The 15267-nt window shown below is 37.8% G+C and overlaps 2 protein-coding genes across 6 annotated transcripts; both read left to right on the plus strand.

Moving 5' to 3' along the window:
- The first annotated feature begins 1349 nt into the window (after positions 1–1349).
- Positions 1350–4442, plus strand: Pop2 (CCR4-NOT transcription complex subunit Pop2). 4 transcript variants are annotated; one of them, XM_071780413.1, is made up of 8 exons: positions 1350–1616; positions 2064–2150; positions 2454–2564; positions 3084–3269; positions 3365–3524; positions 3652–3928; positions 3998–4138; positions 4247–4442. In XM_071780413.1, the coding sequence occupies exons 3-8, from the start codon at positions 2561–2563 to the stop codon at positions 4373–4375; spliced, it is 897 nt and encodes a 298-aa protein (XP_071636514.1). In that variant the 5' UTR covers positions 1350–1616; positions 2064–2150; positions 2454–2560; the 3' UTR covers positions 4376–4442. The 4 variants fall into 4 exon arrangements, with proteins under 4 accessions (XP_071636514.1, XP_071636513.1, XP_071636512.1 ...); XM_071780412.1 differs by lacking the exon at positions 2454–2564 and having other exon boundaries at positions 1352–1986; XM_071780411.1 differs by lacking the exon at positions 2454–2564 and having other exon boundaries at positions 1352–1616.
- Positions 4443–4589: 147 nt separating this feature from the next.
- Positions 4590–14676, plus strand: Mesh (sushi domain containing 2 mesh). Of its 2 annotated transcripts, XM_071780408.1 has the most exons (15): positions 4590–6288; positions 6876–7117; positions 7356–7543; positions 7659–7974; positions 8098–8266; positions 8338–8595; positions 8772–8968; positions 9040–9185; positions 9260–9541; positions 9737–10206; positions 10335–10609; positions 10763–11189; positions 11359–11541; positions 13899–14049; positions 14135–14676. In XM_071780408.1, the coding sequence occupies exons 1-15, from the start codon at positions 5865–5867 to the stop codon at positions 14226–14228; spliced, it is 3822 nt and encodes a 1273-aa protein (XP_071636509.1). In that variant the 5' UTR covers positions 4590–5864; the 3' UTR covers positions 14229–14676. The 2 variants fall into 2 exon arrangements, with proteins under 2 accessions (XP_071636509.1, XP_071636508.1); XM_071780407.1 differs by lacking the exons at positions 13899–14049; positions 14135–14676 and adding an exon at positions 11975–13504.
- Positions 14677–15267: the final 591 nt, after the last annotated feature.

The raw sequence follows: 15267 nt of genomic DNA on the forward strand, positions 1-15267 counted from the left end.
CTCATTTGTTAAGAAGCCGTGCGCTTCACAAAGGTGTACCTTCATATAAACATTATTTGCATTCTATTAAATCCGAGATGAAATCTAATCGTTTGTAGAGGTAGAAACACGTGGAATAAATACGTTTATTTTTAGATATATGCAAAATATCGACTTAACAAAATAGTCAGAGGTAAATGAATGATATGCTTTAAAATAAGTTCAAAATTCAAGAATATAGAATTTTTGCGTTATGAATAAAAAGAAGACAAATTTGAATAAATTTCCATTAACAATAAGATATAGATAAATGACAAAATTTTAATTTTAAAAAGATCAATGTATTTTATGTCTTTACGATCGTAGAATGAATCAGCTGAAATTTACATCTAAAATTATGAAATTGTGAACGATGAAACAGAAATGGGAAGTTCATTCTGCTTATTAAAGTAGATTGCGCAAACATTCTGCACAGATTAATAGACAGATAGCCAAAGGTTCGGGTTGAGACGAGACCAGCATTTCTCACTGGTTTCAGCGTCATACACCGGAAATAAGTTAACGCTGCAAGTTCATACTTTTTAATGAACTATAGCTCAAACGATTGCTCCCTCAGAATCAACAATTGCTCCCTTTTTAAAATTATTATTTTTTGAGATATTTAATAAAAACAAAAAATTTCTAATTTTTATTGAAAAACATATTTATAATAACTCTATGCAACTAAATCCGGCATAGAACGATTGCTCCTTCATTGCTCCATCATAATTTTAATAATTTATTGCATTTTTATTGAAAAATTAACAAATTAATCATTTCACAAGTAACGCCGCCGCCGTCACTATCGGCCGCTTATTGTAACTATGGCAGCCATTGGCGGAAATATTCAAACGTAATATAATAGCTCTATTGTTCATAACTAAATCTCAAAGAGTTTAGTCACTATTATATTACGTTTGAATATTTCCGCCAATGGCTGCCGAGCCATAGTTACAATAGGCGGCCGATAGTGGCGGCGGCGGCGTTACTTGTGAAATTATTAATTTGTTAATTTTTCAATAAAAATGCAATAAATCATTAAAATTATGATGGGGCAATAAGGAGCAATCGTTCTATGCCAGATTTAGTTGCATAGAATTATTATAAATATGTTTTTCAATAAAAATTAGAAATTTTTTGTTTTTATTAAATATTTCAAAAAATAATAATTTTAAAAAGGGAGCAATTGTTGATTCTGAGGAAGCAATTAGGGAGCAATCGTTTGAGCTATAGTCTATAGTTCATTAAAAAATATGAACTTGCAGCGCCAACTTATTTCCGGTCTCTTCGAACCCAGAGCTTCGGAGTTTCGGAGTCGCACACGCACGCTGCCGCGCGCGCCGCCGCGCCGTGGCCCCCGAGGCACCTAGCTCGTCGCCCTCGTCGGTGATATCGGCGACCGAAGCGCCCAATATCTCGTGCTGTCTCGTGCTGTCGCGCGTATGTGTACATACATACACCGGAGCTCCGCGAGCTGAGGAAGTCGTTTAAAACCGTTCATGATTTGACACAGCAGGATCGTGGGGTCCGAACGTGCAGCCTCGATTAAATCTGTTTCGCGCTCAGACATTGCTGACCTGGGAATATCATATTGCAAGGTACGGACCGCCGCGCGGTGCCGCCCCCGTGTAGTACCTCCGTAGACGACGTTCTCGGCTCGCTCTTTCGGTGGCCACATAACCCCTCTCGATTCCCTGGCCAGTAAACTTTTGGTTGGGCCAGAAACAACGAATTCTCCTGCCGTCCCGCGTCGTTCTCCCACGGTGCATCCGCTCGCGCGTCCACCCGCGTCCCCGCGCCGGGCCCGCGTTTCACCCTCCACGCGACGTCCACTGTGATGAACTGTTGTTGTTTACCCGCGATCCATAACCTGCCTCTGCCTGCAACTGAGTGACTGAGGGGGGTCCAGTGCCTAGCTGTGCCTCTCTGTGAAACGTAGCCCCTCGTACGATGTAGACGACGCTCGAGGTTTCTCTTGGTCACTAAACGTTTGCAGGCGTACGCGTAAGCGCTTGGTTCTCACCGATCATTCCCTAATTTTCCAGTGATATGAAGAAGGAAAGGCCGTGACGGAAGGGAATTCGAAGACAAGAGTAGCCCCGGTGAATGCAGGAACATGCCTTCAGCTACCGGTATGTAAGACATACGTAAGGTATACATATTTCACTCCTATTTGCAATGTAAAGAAATGTAGTAACAATAATTCTACGTATATATGATACATTTGTGATGACGCAACTATAGATTAAGGCTGCAGTCCACTTGACGATACAAATTCTTTGGAGCGTCCTTCTTCTCCTTCTTTCTTCATTGAAAGAAAAGAGAAGATAAATGCTTCGAAGCATTTGTAGCGTCAAGTGGACCACAGCCAAGAGTTGTGTATACTGACGCTGGATCAGGAGCATTGAAAGTGAAATCTACATATATGTATCCAGGTGATAGATAAAGGACATACACACGCATTACAGGAATATGGGAGCAAAGTAAATAAAGGGCAAGTTCCAAGTGGTATAGGTGCAATAAAGGAGAAGTCACTGCGATAATGTGTTAGTACACATGAAACTATTGAGAGACATGCATTCGTATTTAGTCAAGTGCCAGAGAAGATGTGCCTTTTAGCAAAATTTGTGAAGAATGCATATATCTGTTGAAAGCTGCGCTTCAAAAGATCAATTTAGCGTTTTAACAATTGACGGTTATATAATTGATTAAGAATCATGTAACTATGTTACGAATAAAGATGTCGTTTTTTGGAGATATGCATTTATAATTCTGCATAGATTGTACGAATATTTAATTCTTTATGTAAACTTTTAAAGAGACCTGTTTAAAAAAGTATCTCACTTTCATGTTCCTGGTACTCAAATTGTGATAACAATCTGTAAAACTAGTTGTATACAGTGAACAGTCTATATATACTTTGTCGAATATTAAGCTGATATCTTATAAGCTAATTAAGAAATTATAGAAAAGCGCTGCATATCTTTATATTTGACATGCATAATTTATGCTATACATATCTACTTGTTTAATGATATTACATGATTGTGCGAATAATTTTTTAGGCGGGACCAACCAAATAGGGCAGCAGAAGGGAGGGGGGACTATGCCCAGTAATGAAGAATGTGGAATCAGAGATGTATGGGGACACAATCTAGAAGAGGAGTTTCGTACAATTCGTCAAGTCGTGCAACAATATCAGTACATTGCGATGGATACAGAATTTCCGGGTGTTGTAGCTAGGCCTATTGGTAAGAATGCATATTTTTGTAGAAATTTCATAAGATTTTTGCAATATGTCGTTTCCGGCAACACATACGAATTGCAAATTTTTTATTTGAAATAGGAGAATTCAGAACTAACGCCGACTATCAATACCAGCTCTTACGTTGCAATGTAGATCTTCTGCGAATAATTCAACTTGGTCTCACATTCCTTGACGAGTCGGGGAATACGCCAGGCGGTAGCTATACAACATGGCAATTTAATTTTAAATTCAACTTACAGTAAGTTCGTGTTTTACTAACATTAACAGTTAATCTAATCTTTAGTTTTTAAGATAATTACATTAATATTTTTTTATCTTTTTTTAATAACTCAGGTAATAAGATATGTACATTTTGTTGTTGCTAGTGAAGACATGTATGCACAGGATAGTATAGATATGCTACAAAATAGTGGTATACAGTTCAAGAAACATGAAGAGGAGGGCATCGATCCTTTAGAGTTTGCCGAGCTGTTAATGACATCGGGAATTGTTCTTGTTGATGACATAAAATGGCTGTCCTTTCATTCTGGCTACGATTTTGGTTACTTATTGAAACTCCTGACGGATCAAAAGTTACCACAGGAGGAAAGTGAATTTTTCGAGCTTCTTAGGATATACTTTCCGACGATATATGATGTAAAAGTAAGTTTTTTTTCCAAGTAAAACTAATTAAAAATATAAAGACATAAAATACGTCTCATTTTTATACAGTACTTAATGAAATCGTGCAAGAATCTGAAAGGTGGTTTACAAGAGGTGGCAGAACAGCTGGAAATTCAGAGAGTAGGTCCTCAGCATCAAGCCGGCTCCGATTCCCTTCTTACTGGGATGGTCTTTTTTAAGATGCGAGAAGTAAGTAATTTAATTTAACAAGATGTATTATCAAGTAATTAATTATGAAAATATTGATATGTATTACATTTGTATGCAGAATTATCTAATTTGCTTTCATTATTCCAGATGTTTTTTGAAGATAATATTGATGATGCAAAGTACTGTGGACACCTATATGGTTTGGGAACGTCATTTGTCATGAATGGATCTGGCGGATATATGGACAGTAATGGAGATAATGCCTCGACGTCGTAATATTAAAGAAAGAATTAACCGTAACAGAGAGATTATTTCATTACAAATAAAATGTTATAAAAAAGTCTTTTCACTTAATGATGAAGTGTATGGTTCATATCCGCAATATTATATTGACATCATTGCTGTAGGTTTCCATACGAAAGGCAATTTAGACGTGTCTCTTTAAGATCTCTCTTCCTTACTTTTAATTTTTTTGAATTCTTTCTGTGACTTTTTGGAGGTTTCTTCTGTGATACGTACCATCAATCGAAAAGATTTACAACATTGAACACATACAAAAGTGTAATATAATTTTTTTTGTAAACATTTGGACAATATTGATATAAGATACCGTCGCAGTACAAAAATTCCATAATTTCCCCTACTTTTAAGATCCTCGCAGTATACATATCTAACTACTCGAATGATGCATAAAGAAAACGAGAAAGTTGCTTAAAATACCCAAACCAAACCAATAATTTACAGCTAAATGTATCAATAATGTTTGGCACGTTTGACATTTACAAGAATATTTCACGATAGACGATTTTTTTTATTTATCACAAGTATGAAGCAGGTATATCTAATTATTGTATTATACGATTAATAATATAATGAAAAGATATGTTTTCTCTCTCTCTCTCTCTCTCTCTCTCTCTCTCTCTCTCTCTCGCTCTTTTGAATATTATAAAAAAAATTCGTCCGTTGAATGTGAACTCATCGAACATTATTGATGCACCCTGTACATGCCACACTATGCAGACGTATCTATTACTGTTGATATGTATATTTATTCTATGATGCATTTGTAGCGTGGTACATTTTAAACGAGAAGAATTCGTATATACATTTTAAAAGGCTGCAATGCAGGGAAGTAGACTGTTTTTTTTAGGTTGTCCGCGTTTTTAGATTAATAAACCATATAAAATGTCGATATAAGAGCATCATACATTTTTATTATGCATATAACGAATACCGCAAATGATGCGTTTTTGTAAAGAAAAAAGTATTAGTAATATGACTTTAAAGATGAAGTAGCCTTCATATAATATTTGCTATATATACTACACGTGTTTTATTGTAAAACCTGTCGTCCGCAAGAATGCAAAAAAAAAGAAATAAGATTTTGGTACATTTTCGAACTAATCGTACTAAAAAATAACTGCTTTGTAAATATGACAGTTGCAAAGGTCAAATAAATAATTTGCCTCTAAAACGACGAATTTTAATGTATTTGCGACAGCGAGTCGTAAACAGCTCGATCGTGTTCAATCTATCGACGAAATACATTTTTTCATTATCGGAAACGCCCTTCTACATAAGTAGAACGTATGAGTCCTTACTTTCCCGTTCGTTCTACGCACCCACCTGTAGTAAAGAGATAAATGTTATCATACTAGAGCCGATGATATCAGTACAGTCGTTATCGCGACCTGTTACCTGGATTCGAGTTCAGTCTCGTCGTGCGTATTAAAGTAATTAGTTGGTGTATCACTGCTTCACGAAAATGCGATCTCGAGCGTCGTGGAAGAAGCTCGATTGCATTTTCGCATTACCGAAATGGATCCTCCTTCTCGCCTGTCTCATTGCATTAACACCACGTGGCATTAACGCGCAAAATAAAAACGAGACGTTCGAAAGTGCATTTGGATTGAATTTACCCGAATCGATCGAGAACGAAAGTACGGAGGAGAACTCCAGTTTGCCGCCGCAAACGAAGGAGGCTCCTCTCGAGCTCGAAGATCTCGCTGTGGAGGAGAAAGATTTAACTTCCGTTGAGAAGAAAGACGACGTGGAAAGTCCGGTGCAAGTTTTGCCGGAGGTTGAAAATGCTTTCGCAGCGAAAGGCGAGACCGGGACGGATTCGTTCTCCGTTCAAAAAGCTTCCGGTAGAACGGGGCAAGAAAAGTCTGGAAAATATGTAAGATACGGTAAGTAATCTGTTATCAGTGGGCGTGACCGCTATTTCACAACGAGTAATATTGAGCAACGAAGTAGTTACGGAATCTATTTTCCATCAATTTTCCTTCTGAAACGACTGCATTTTCTCTGAAATACCCTTTTCTCCAAAACGGTATTCTCAAACGACAATTTAAGATAATTTGATCCGACGTGAGTCGTATTCTCGCGTATTTTTTTTTACCTTACGATAGAAGACAAATCCTTATCGCTGCTTATCACACGGTGTGTTTATCAGTTACTCACTTTAACATGAATCGGGGATGATTCATTGGATGAGACGAGCCATTTTGATACATCAACTCATGTGGAATTAATGATTTGACTTTAATCGAACGCATCGATTACTTACGGTTTTACATTTATTCTTAACATTGCAATTATAAGGAATTTTTATTTGTTGCACATACATTACGATTAAATATGTTCTTATTTAAATAGAAATATAGAACATTTAATTGTGCAATAAAAATTGTTCAATGTTATGTAATAAGTTTATTTTAATCATTTTTTAATGGCATTGATTTGATCGATTTCCTTTTTTGATACATACTTACAGATTCGAATTTACCCGACGCCTACAGGTTCGCACCTCGTCCGGATGACAATCAACCTTTTTATAAACTTGATGATAACAGGTTGCAAGCGATTCGATCTGAGTTTATGTATTGGTACTTCGATAAAGGTGGCAACGATGAAAAGGGCGATTACCAATCGGCTCTGCAGGCGACAAATCTGCAGATCCATAAAAATCTAAATTTTCAATTGCCCTTCTTCGGTTTTAGATTCAACTACACAAGAGTACGGTCGCTTTTATAATTATTAGTATGATTTCTGATAGTATATATGAGTACTTGTTTTATAGATGATCAGTATAAATACTTAATATCTGCATATGTTAATTTTAAAATCTTAATTTATTAATCGAATTTCCTGAACGTGGGTATCCGAATGTTTCATTATTTGGAAGAGTCTTACGATAAATAAAAATTTGTTCGCTGCCGAATATAGCTAAATGAGATGTTGCGTAACGTTTCAGTTGACTGTTAATGGGTACTTGGAGTTTAGCGATCCGCCGGAGCATCTTACGTATCCTCTTGTCTTTCCCATTAAAGACTGGCCTAAAAGGAATGATCCTAGCTTCATCGGCATTTTCTTCAGTAAATGTCGCATAGGATTGATAAGAGAAAATGATATTGATCGCAGGAAACCGGGGGTGTACTTCAGGTATACGCATAAATAATTAAGAAATTAGCACTCCGTTTCCGGACCGTTTTGTCCAATCTTGTACGTGGATTTCTGAAGGTCGAAGAGATTTACAAAAAATAACTATGCTCTTCAGGCTCGAGAGGGATTTGCAAGGGAGAACCGATCAGTTCGGCGTGGAGATGCGAGAGCGTGTCATGTGGGACATCCGCGAGGGTGTTGTCGGCGCCGATTCGTTCATCCCCAAACACGCTCTTATTGCAACCTGGAAGAATATGTCTTTCACAGGTGGTATCGACCAGTCTCTTCACAGAACCAACACGTTCCAGCTGGTCTTGGCCACCGACGAGGTCTTCACTTACGCTATTTTCAATTATCTCAATATTCAATGGACGAGTCATACCGAAGCGGGCGGTGATACGACACAAGGCGAGAATGGAGTCCCTGCATATGTAAGCAATCACGGAATAAGTTTCATATTACATTGAGTTATTTAATTTAATTTTAAAAATTGCACCCTGGTAAAAAGTCCATCTGGTAAGACGTAAATTTACTCGCGAACTCATTCATCTTAGGTGGGATTTAACGCTGGAAACGGTACTCAGAGTTACGAGTATAAGCCTTATTCTCAAGCGACCACGATCCGCGACTTAACGAGTAGGGGATGGGCGAACGGTTTCCCGGGACGGCACATTTTCAGGATAGACGAGAAAATAATGCTGGGCACTTGCAATAAGGACATAGGTAAGAGATCGGCGTTTTTAACAATTATTGGCCAAAGAATGACGATTTTTACCGCGGAATGTGATGCACAGCTGGAGCTCATCTGCCGCTGGTTTTTGCACCGGAGTCTGGGAACATGTTGGGTGGCACCGTTGTCAACATCACCGGGCCGTGTTTCAACGAGAGTCAGAAGATCAAGTGCCGTTTTGAGAACGAGGTAGTGATGGGCACGGTGATAGACAGAAATCGCGCGATTTGCGTACAGCCGTTTTTGAAGTACGAAGGCTACATACGGTTCTACGTCGCCATCGACAGTGGCACTTACGATTGGAAAGGAAAATATTTCGTCGGTAAGATCTCTCTTCGCGATCGTTTTTATTCAGTATTGAACGTATTTCTTCGATTATATTAATAATTAATTATATACATATTATTATATTTTAACATTATATATTAATATGATAACAAAATCGAAATTTGTTTCTGTTATTCGCAATAAAATTGCATGACACTTCCGCTCTCATAGAAACTCCCGCAACGGCGACAGAGAGGATTTTCTTCACCGATAAAGAGGCCGTTCACTTGAAGGACCCCGCGGAAATAAAAATCACATGGAACGCGTACAATTTAACTACCAATTTGGGAGCGGGGATACATATATCGTTATGGGGATACAGGGAGACCAAGACAAGACCCGAGTTTGAACACATAACAGTTCTCGATGTTCGTACGAGACAATCCGAAATGGTAAAAAGATGGAATAGCGGTCAATTAATTTATTATATACATTTCAGAGCTCGCATACCAATGTTGGTAATTACGTCATCAAACCAGCCAAATACCGAGACGCGTATAATCCGTATCACTTGGACATGGTGTTTGGTTTTATTCAGATCAACTTGACCGAACCGCACTTGTATTCCGGACTGTCAATAACGCCGTAGGTTCCACAGGATAAAATAATTTTAATTTACGATAATTCATTTGAGATTCAACGATTTTAATCTTTTGCAGGAGCCTGTGGAGCAGGCCGATTCCACTGGGTTGGTACTTTGGTCCTCAATGGGAACGGCAATACGGGTCGAAGTGGCCTCAGAAAGTCTGCGACAAATGGATTATGCATGATCGGTATCTCAAAAACTTTGCGGCTGAAGTAGCGCTTTGTCCTTGCATCCTGGATCACGCTTTGTACGACAAAGGTCGCTTCCTTCCGGATCACAATTGCGACAAGGATTCGAATATAGACTGCTATTATAATCAGTATGCGTCTCACTGCGTGAGGACAGGTGCGCCCAAGTAAGTAATCTTACGCTTTGGAAGGACAGTTTATCTTATTTCTAACACACTTGTATGATAACTGATAAAGTTATTAATTTCTCGGACGGGCCATTTACTTCTAATTTATTATAGAATATGGGTCATTGCCTTAATGCCTAACGGCAGTTTAATGGCTAAAGTAAAGTAATCCTTTAACATTGTATGCAATTTCAGCATGGACGGTTCGGAGCAACAATGTTGTTACGATAAAAACGGTTATCTGATGTTGACTTACGACCAGCAATGGGGATCGCGACCGCACCGATCTCACAATTTGGGCTTCTTCCCGTGGAATGAGGCTAACAAAGTTCCGACTCTCTCGCATTGGTGGCACGACGTGGTGCCTATGTATGCATGTTGTCTCTGGCAGGAAGAACAGGCTGTCGGTTGCGAGACGTTCCGATTCGAAAGAAGACCATCACAGGATTGCATAGCCTATCAATCGCCGGGGGTGGCGACAGTATTCGGCGATCCTCACTTTGTGACGTTTGACGGTGTGGAGTACACCTTCAACGGCAAAGGCGAATTCGTTCTATTACGAGTAAACGATATCAGAGATAAACTCGATATACAAGGTAGATTCGAGCAATTGCCGAACAACATTTACGGTCAAGTGATGGCGACGCATCTCACCTCGATATCAGGTGAGCTTTTACTGTTCTGTTATATGAATATTTTCTAACAGAACAACTAATTTTGCTCTTCATTTGCACTCTTAAGGTTTTCATTTAATATCAATATTGTTATTATATTGACAATTATTATTTTACAGTGAGAGGTAATAATTCGGCTACCATCGAGGTTCGTTTGAGACCTAAAGACGCACAATGGCGATATCGGCTCGATGTCTTCGCGGACGGTCAAAGAATATACTTTGATAGGCAATCCTTAAAATTTCAACATTTCGCCGGGGTCGTCGTTTACACTCCTACATATATTTTAAATCAGAGCGAGGTCATTATTATGCTCGACACTGGAGCTGGAGTAGAAGTCGTAGAGAACGAGGGGTTCCTATCCGCTCGAACGTATCTACCATGGTCATATGTGGTAAGAAAAGAATGTTTCTTTTTATTACATTACAAGGAAACCAATATACGAATACGCAAAATTTAAATAAAATATAGAAATACACAGTAAATATTCTAAATTTATATTTATTAAATGCGAAAAATGTTAGAAGATATTACTCTTTTATTCTAGAATAAAACTAGAGGATTGTTTGGCATTTGGAATTTTGACCGCATAGATGATCTGACAAATCCACACGGATATCAAGTCCCAATTACTAGCGTGAATCATTCAGAGACCATTCACAGAGATTTCGCGATACATTGGATGTTGGAAGACAAGGAGACCCAAATGTTAGGAGCGGGTTTATTCCACAGGGAGTTCGGTAGAACGGCGAGCTATTATGCTAATCGCACGTTCGAGCCAGAATTTCGAAAATATCCGATGGAGATACTCCCAGTGAATAGGACGCATGACATAAACCGCGCGATTGATCTGTGCGGCGAATCGTATCAGTGTCAGTATGATTACACTATGACGTTGAATCGAGATTTAGCGCACTTTACCCGAAATTATTACGATACCTACACGCAAATCCGAGCGTTGAATAGTAAAGAAAGTAAGTTTGATAATTATTATAATTTACAAACTTAATAATCTAAAAATCTAAACACATTGAAAAACTTAGTTTTCTAGCCGTATGTTATATATACATATATATAATATATATATGTATATATATGTTCACAATATATGCGTGTGTGTGTGTGTGTATTTTAATTTTCAAGTTGTATCCTGCGGTATACTGGAAACGCCACGGTTTGGTCGCAAGAGCAACTTTCTATTTATCCCGGGCACAAAAGTCAGCTTCGAATGCAATCAGGATTTCATATTGATCGGCGATCAACGTCGAGTATGCACGCCAGAGGGACAATGGAACACCCCGGAATACGGATACACGGAATGCCTTCGTAAGTACGCCATTATTTATCAGTTTCTCATTGCAATCTCACTGTATCCGCTTAACGAACTTAAACGAGGTAGGAGAATAAGGAATGCAATAAGGTATAATGCGTAGAGAGAATATTTAACGGTAGCGCATTTGCCAGATCAATTAACTCGAGGCGAGACTCAAATTCCGAGTTTTAAAAGTTAAATCGAGTCTGATCTTATACAGTCGAGTAATTAATCAACAGGAATACATTTTCGCCGAAGTGAGTTCATAGAACTGCTAACAAATTTAACGTATTTTTGACACGATTTTCGTATCTCGAATCTCATTTTTTCTCCCTTCATCTCTCTCTGATCTTCTCAATGCGATATCTTTTCCTCTTTCCTTCGGGATTTTCAAATCAATATGTTTCTCGTGCTACGATTGATACGTTTGTTGTAATATAAATATAGGTCACATCGAGTACGTTCAGCGTACAGCGTGGACCGTAATGGGCATTATTTGCGCCGTGTTAATACCCGTGGTGGCCTGCATCGTCGGCGGCTTTATTTATGTAAGAAGGAACCACTCGCGGGAGAGTTCGATGAAATCTTGGCGTTATTCCGAGCGCGATTCTGGTATCGACAATGAATCCACGTTGAGGCAGAACGCGCCGTTAAAGTCGTATGACGATAGGGCCATTACTCCAATTAGCGACACTAGCACAATTGAAACTAATAGCGGCACTAGGAAGCGCCGTAGTTATGACAAAGTGTACCGCACTCACGAACCCTTACCCAACAGACCGAATGTTGATTTCGAGGATAAAGAATGGGATCTGAAGGATCCCATTTCGCCCGCGGGGTCGGACTCGGGCACGGATTCGATTAGAAAAACAGGCAGCCCTACGAAAGAGAGCGACGTTTAGATTATGATATTCATCTCTTAATATAGTACATAACAGTTGTAGTAGAAACAATATATTTTGATATATTCTGCTCAGACGAAACTGCTTTATTTGCACGCGTCATTTGAGTCAGTATGTATGTGTATATGTGACCATGACAATGTACCTTGATTCCAATTTCAAATAATATACATTTTGCACACATAAAATTTATCTGTCGCAATATATATATATCTATATATCGAGCATAAACTTAATTTAACGCGCGATTGATCAAAATCAAGTTTGATCAAAGTTTAGTATAAAAACAGCTGCTGCTGATCATTTCTTTTTATAGAAGATTTAGATGATATTCCGAACATAACTCCATTATCATTTCCGTATACGTTCAGTGCCGTTTTAGTGTTTTGTAGATAATAGAGATATTATATATATATATATATATATATATATATATATATATATATATATACTGTTCTTGCTGTGGAATAGAAATAGTTACACTAGTTACAGTATTAATTATATTCAGAGTACACATATTATTTCACTTATATGTATGTACATAATGACAACCTCTCAATTAACATAATAAATCAAACATTATGTGGCTCTAAGCAACGGTTAAATGCAATAGCAACTCTATTTAACTGTATAATTGGTTTATATAATTGCAACGCTAGTGCTTAATCACATATACTTGTGTTCACGTATTGTAAGAGTCTTAATAAAATTTTATACATCATTAAACGAGGTGACAGGAAATTTCTATTCCACATGCATGTACAGAATGTTTGAGATAACAAAATAGAACGATTGACATCATTATGATGTAGCATTAGAACAGCATTAGAATGGAATGGAAATTTCCACCAGAGTTGTAAATTTTTCCTATCACTATCTCCCCATCTCTCCTTCTCTCATTTAAATATTTTATTTATATATTATTATGAGAAATCCATTTCATAATAATAATGCTATTTTTATTATTAGCGGGATTAAAATTGGTTATAATTATAAAAAAAATTATGTGCTAGTTTGATGAGATAAATTTCGTGAGAGATTTTACGGTAAACTGATTTGGGTAATTTTAGATATACTATTTTTTGACAATAGAAAAGCCAGATTGTTTAAATTAGGCATATACAAGAAGAAAATGGTCGCATATTGCTTTAATTATTTTTGTGTCCCGCCGAAAAATATAAAATCTCTCTTCATTATACTATCGGCTAATTATATCTACAGGAAGTAATAAAAATTTACGCGAAATATCCTGTTTATCGACTATGTTAGAAAAACAATATGTTATTCTGAAAAAACCGCCTTATGTGGGTCACTGTGAAATTTCGATTAGCGAATCCGTGCTTAATTGATGGTACGTGAATAGTTGTTTCCATTCGAAATCGATTTTCTGATTATTATTTGATTACTTATTGTTTTTACGTTCTTGTAGTATATAATGTACACGACGTATTTCGTTATGCACACCGCAGGTCAGCAGGAATATAGCTCCCGTCAAGCGGGAATTACCACCGGCATAGTGCTCGCTTGCCTGATCCCCATTCTGTTGATAGTCATTTGCGTCGGATATCGAGCCCTCAAGAGCCGCAAGGAACACCGGGAACACGAGGAGATCTTAGAGAGGTATCGAACGCACTTCACCGCTAATTCCGAAGTGGTATCTCATGCACAATCGCGACTAAAACCGACTACGATCGCTGTATTTCAGAACGCGGCAAGCGGATCTGCAACGATTGCGGAAAATCAACGAGGACGAGGAGTCCATCCCCTACAGTCCGAGCAAGGCCACGGAGATTAATTAGAGGAAATTTTATACATCAAATTTCTTTTAGGAACGTAGAACTTTTGTACGCTATTCATGTATCATTTCGCATTATTTACTTGTAATCCACCAATTGCCCCCACCCACCGGGGACATTGTGTCATACCTAAATTTATTTAAGTACACTAGATCTAAGGCGGCGATGTAAGATTTCGTGGCTTTATTCTTTTTCCTCGGTTTTTTTTTTTAAATAAACCTACTATAATGAGCCTGCGCGACGACAAGAGAAAACAACTCTCTTTTTTCTAAGTTAATCACATTTTTATGCGCTAATATCAACCTTCCAAGATACGAAAATAAATTAGAATAAAATATATATGCTGTTTATGTATATGTATAGCTATTTTCATATGTATGTAGGCAAGATTTACAGATTTATTCGTGAAGGGAAATAGAATCACAAGGTATAATAAAAACGTTGAGCAAAACTTTAGAAATGCACTTTTCATACTCAAGGGGATGCTGAAGCCGTCTGTTTTACCGGCATTTTTTGTCGGCACGTAGCGTCGTATTAATTTGACAGAATTAAAAATCCTTTTCCAGAATTGCAGTACATACATTAATGATTCGGGGGAACTCTGATTTTATATAGAAAACGAGAAAAAATTACGGAAGTACAGATTTCCTTATCCTACTTTTATCCCAATATGGCGTCTCGAGTTGCGGCGAGCTGTCAGCTCGTCACAAGATGTATTTCATATAACAGATATACCATTGGTACGAACGCGAAAACAAATTCCCCCGAATTGCACAACAAGAAAAACATCGATAAACCCTCCAAATCAAGATTTGTAAGCGTAATATAAAAGTATAATGTCGATGTGCATCGTGCTGCGTATGTGTGCGTGCATTGCAATGTAGCGTGCTATCCTTGTCTATATCTTTGTCTATACAAGGACAGATATAGTCGATAACATAGAAAATGGTAATTTTGTCGGTTATATACAGACGGCTCCAGCATCCCCTTATAATGAATGTACTGCAATTCTGGAGAAGGATTTTCAATTCTGTCAATTAAT

This window comes from Temnothorax longispinosus, chromosome 6, assembly GCF_030848805.1.
Source record: "Temnothorax longispinosus isolate EJ_2023e chromosome 6, Tlon_JGU_v1, whole genome shotgun sequence".
NCBI lineage: Eukaryota > Metazoa > Arthropoda > Insecta > Hymenoptera > Formicidae > Temnothorax > Temnothorax longispinosus.

Bases quoted from the DNA above. Each gene is read 5' to 3' on its own strand.
- Mesh (XM_071780407.1), top strand. From the start codon at position 5,865: ATGCGATCTCGAGCGTCGTGGAAGAAGCTCGATTGCATTTTCGCATTA. The intron at 7,975-8,097 runs GTAAGCAATCAC...CATTCATCTTAG, and splicing joins AGAATGGAGTCCCTGCATAT to GTGGGATTTAACGCTGGAAA. The intron at 8,596-8,771 runs GTAAGATCTCTC...CCGCTCTCATAG, and splicing joins GAAAGGAAAATATTTCGTCG to AAACTCCCGCAACGGCGACA.
- Pop2 (XM_071780412.1), top strand. The intron at 3,270-3,364 runs GTAAGAATGCAT...TATTTGAAATAG, and splicing joins TGTTGTAGCTAGGCCTATTG to GAGAATTCAGAACTAACGCC. The intron at 3,525-3,651 runs GTAAGTTCGTGT...TGTTGTTGCTAG, and splicing joins AATTTTAAATTCAACTTACA to TGAAGACATGTATGCACAGG.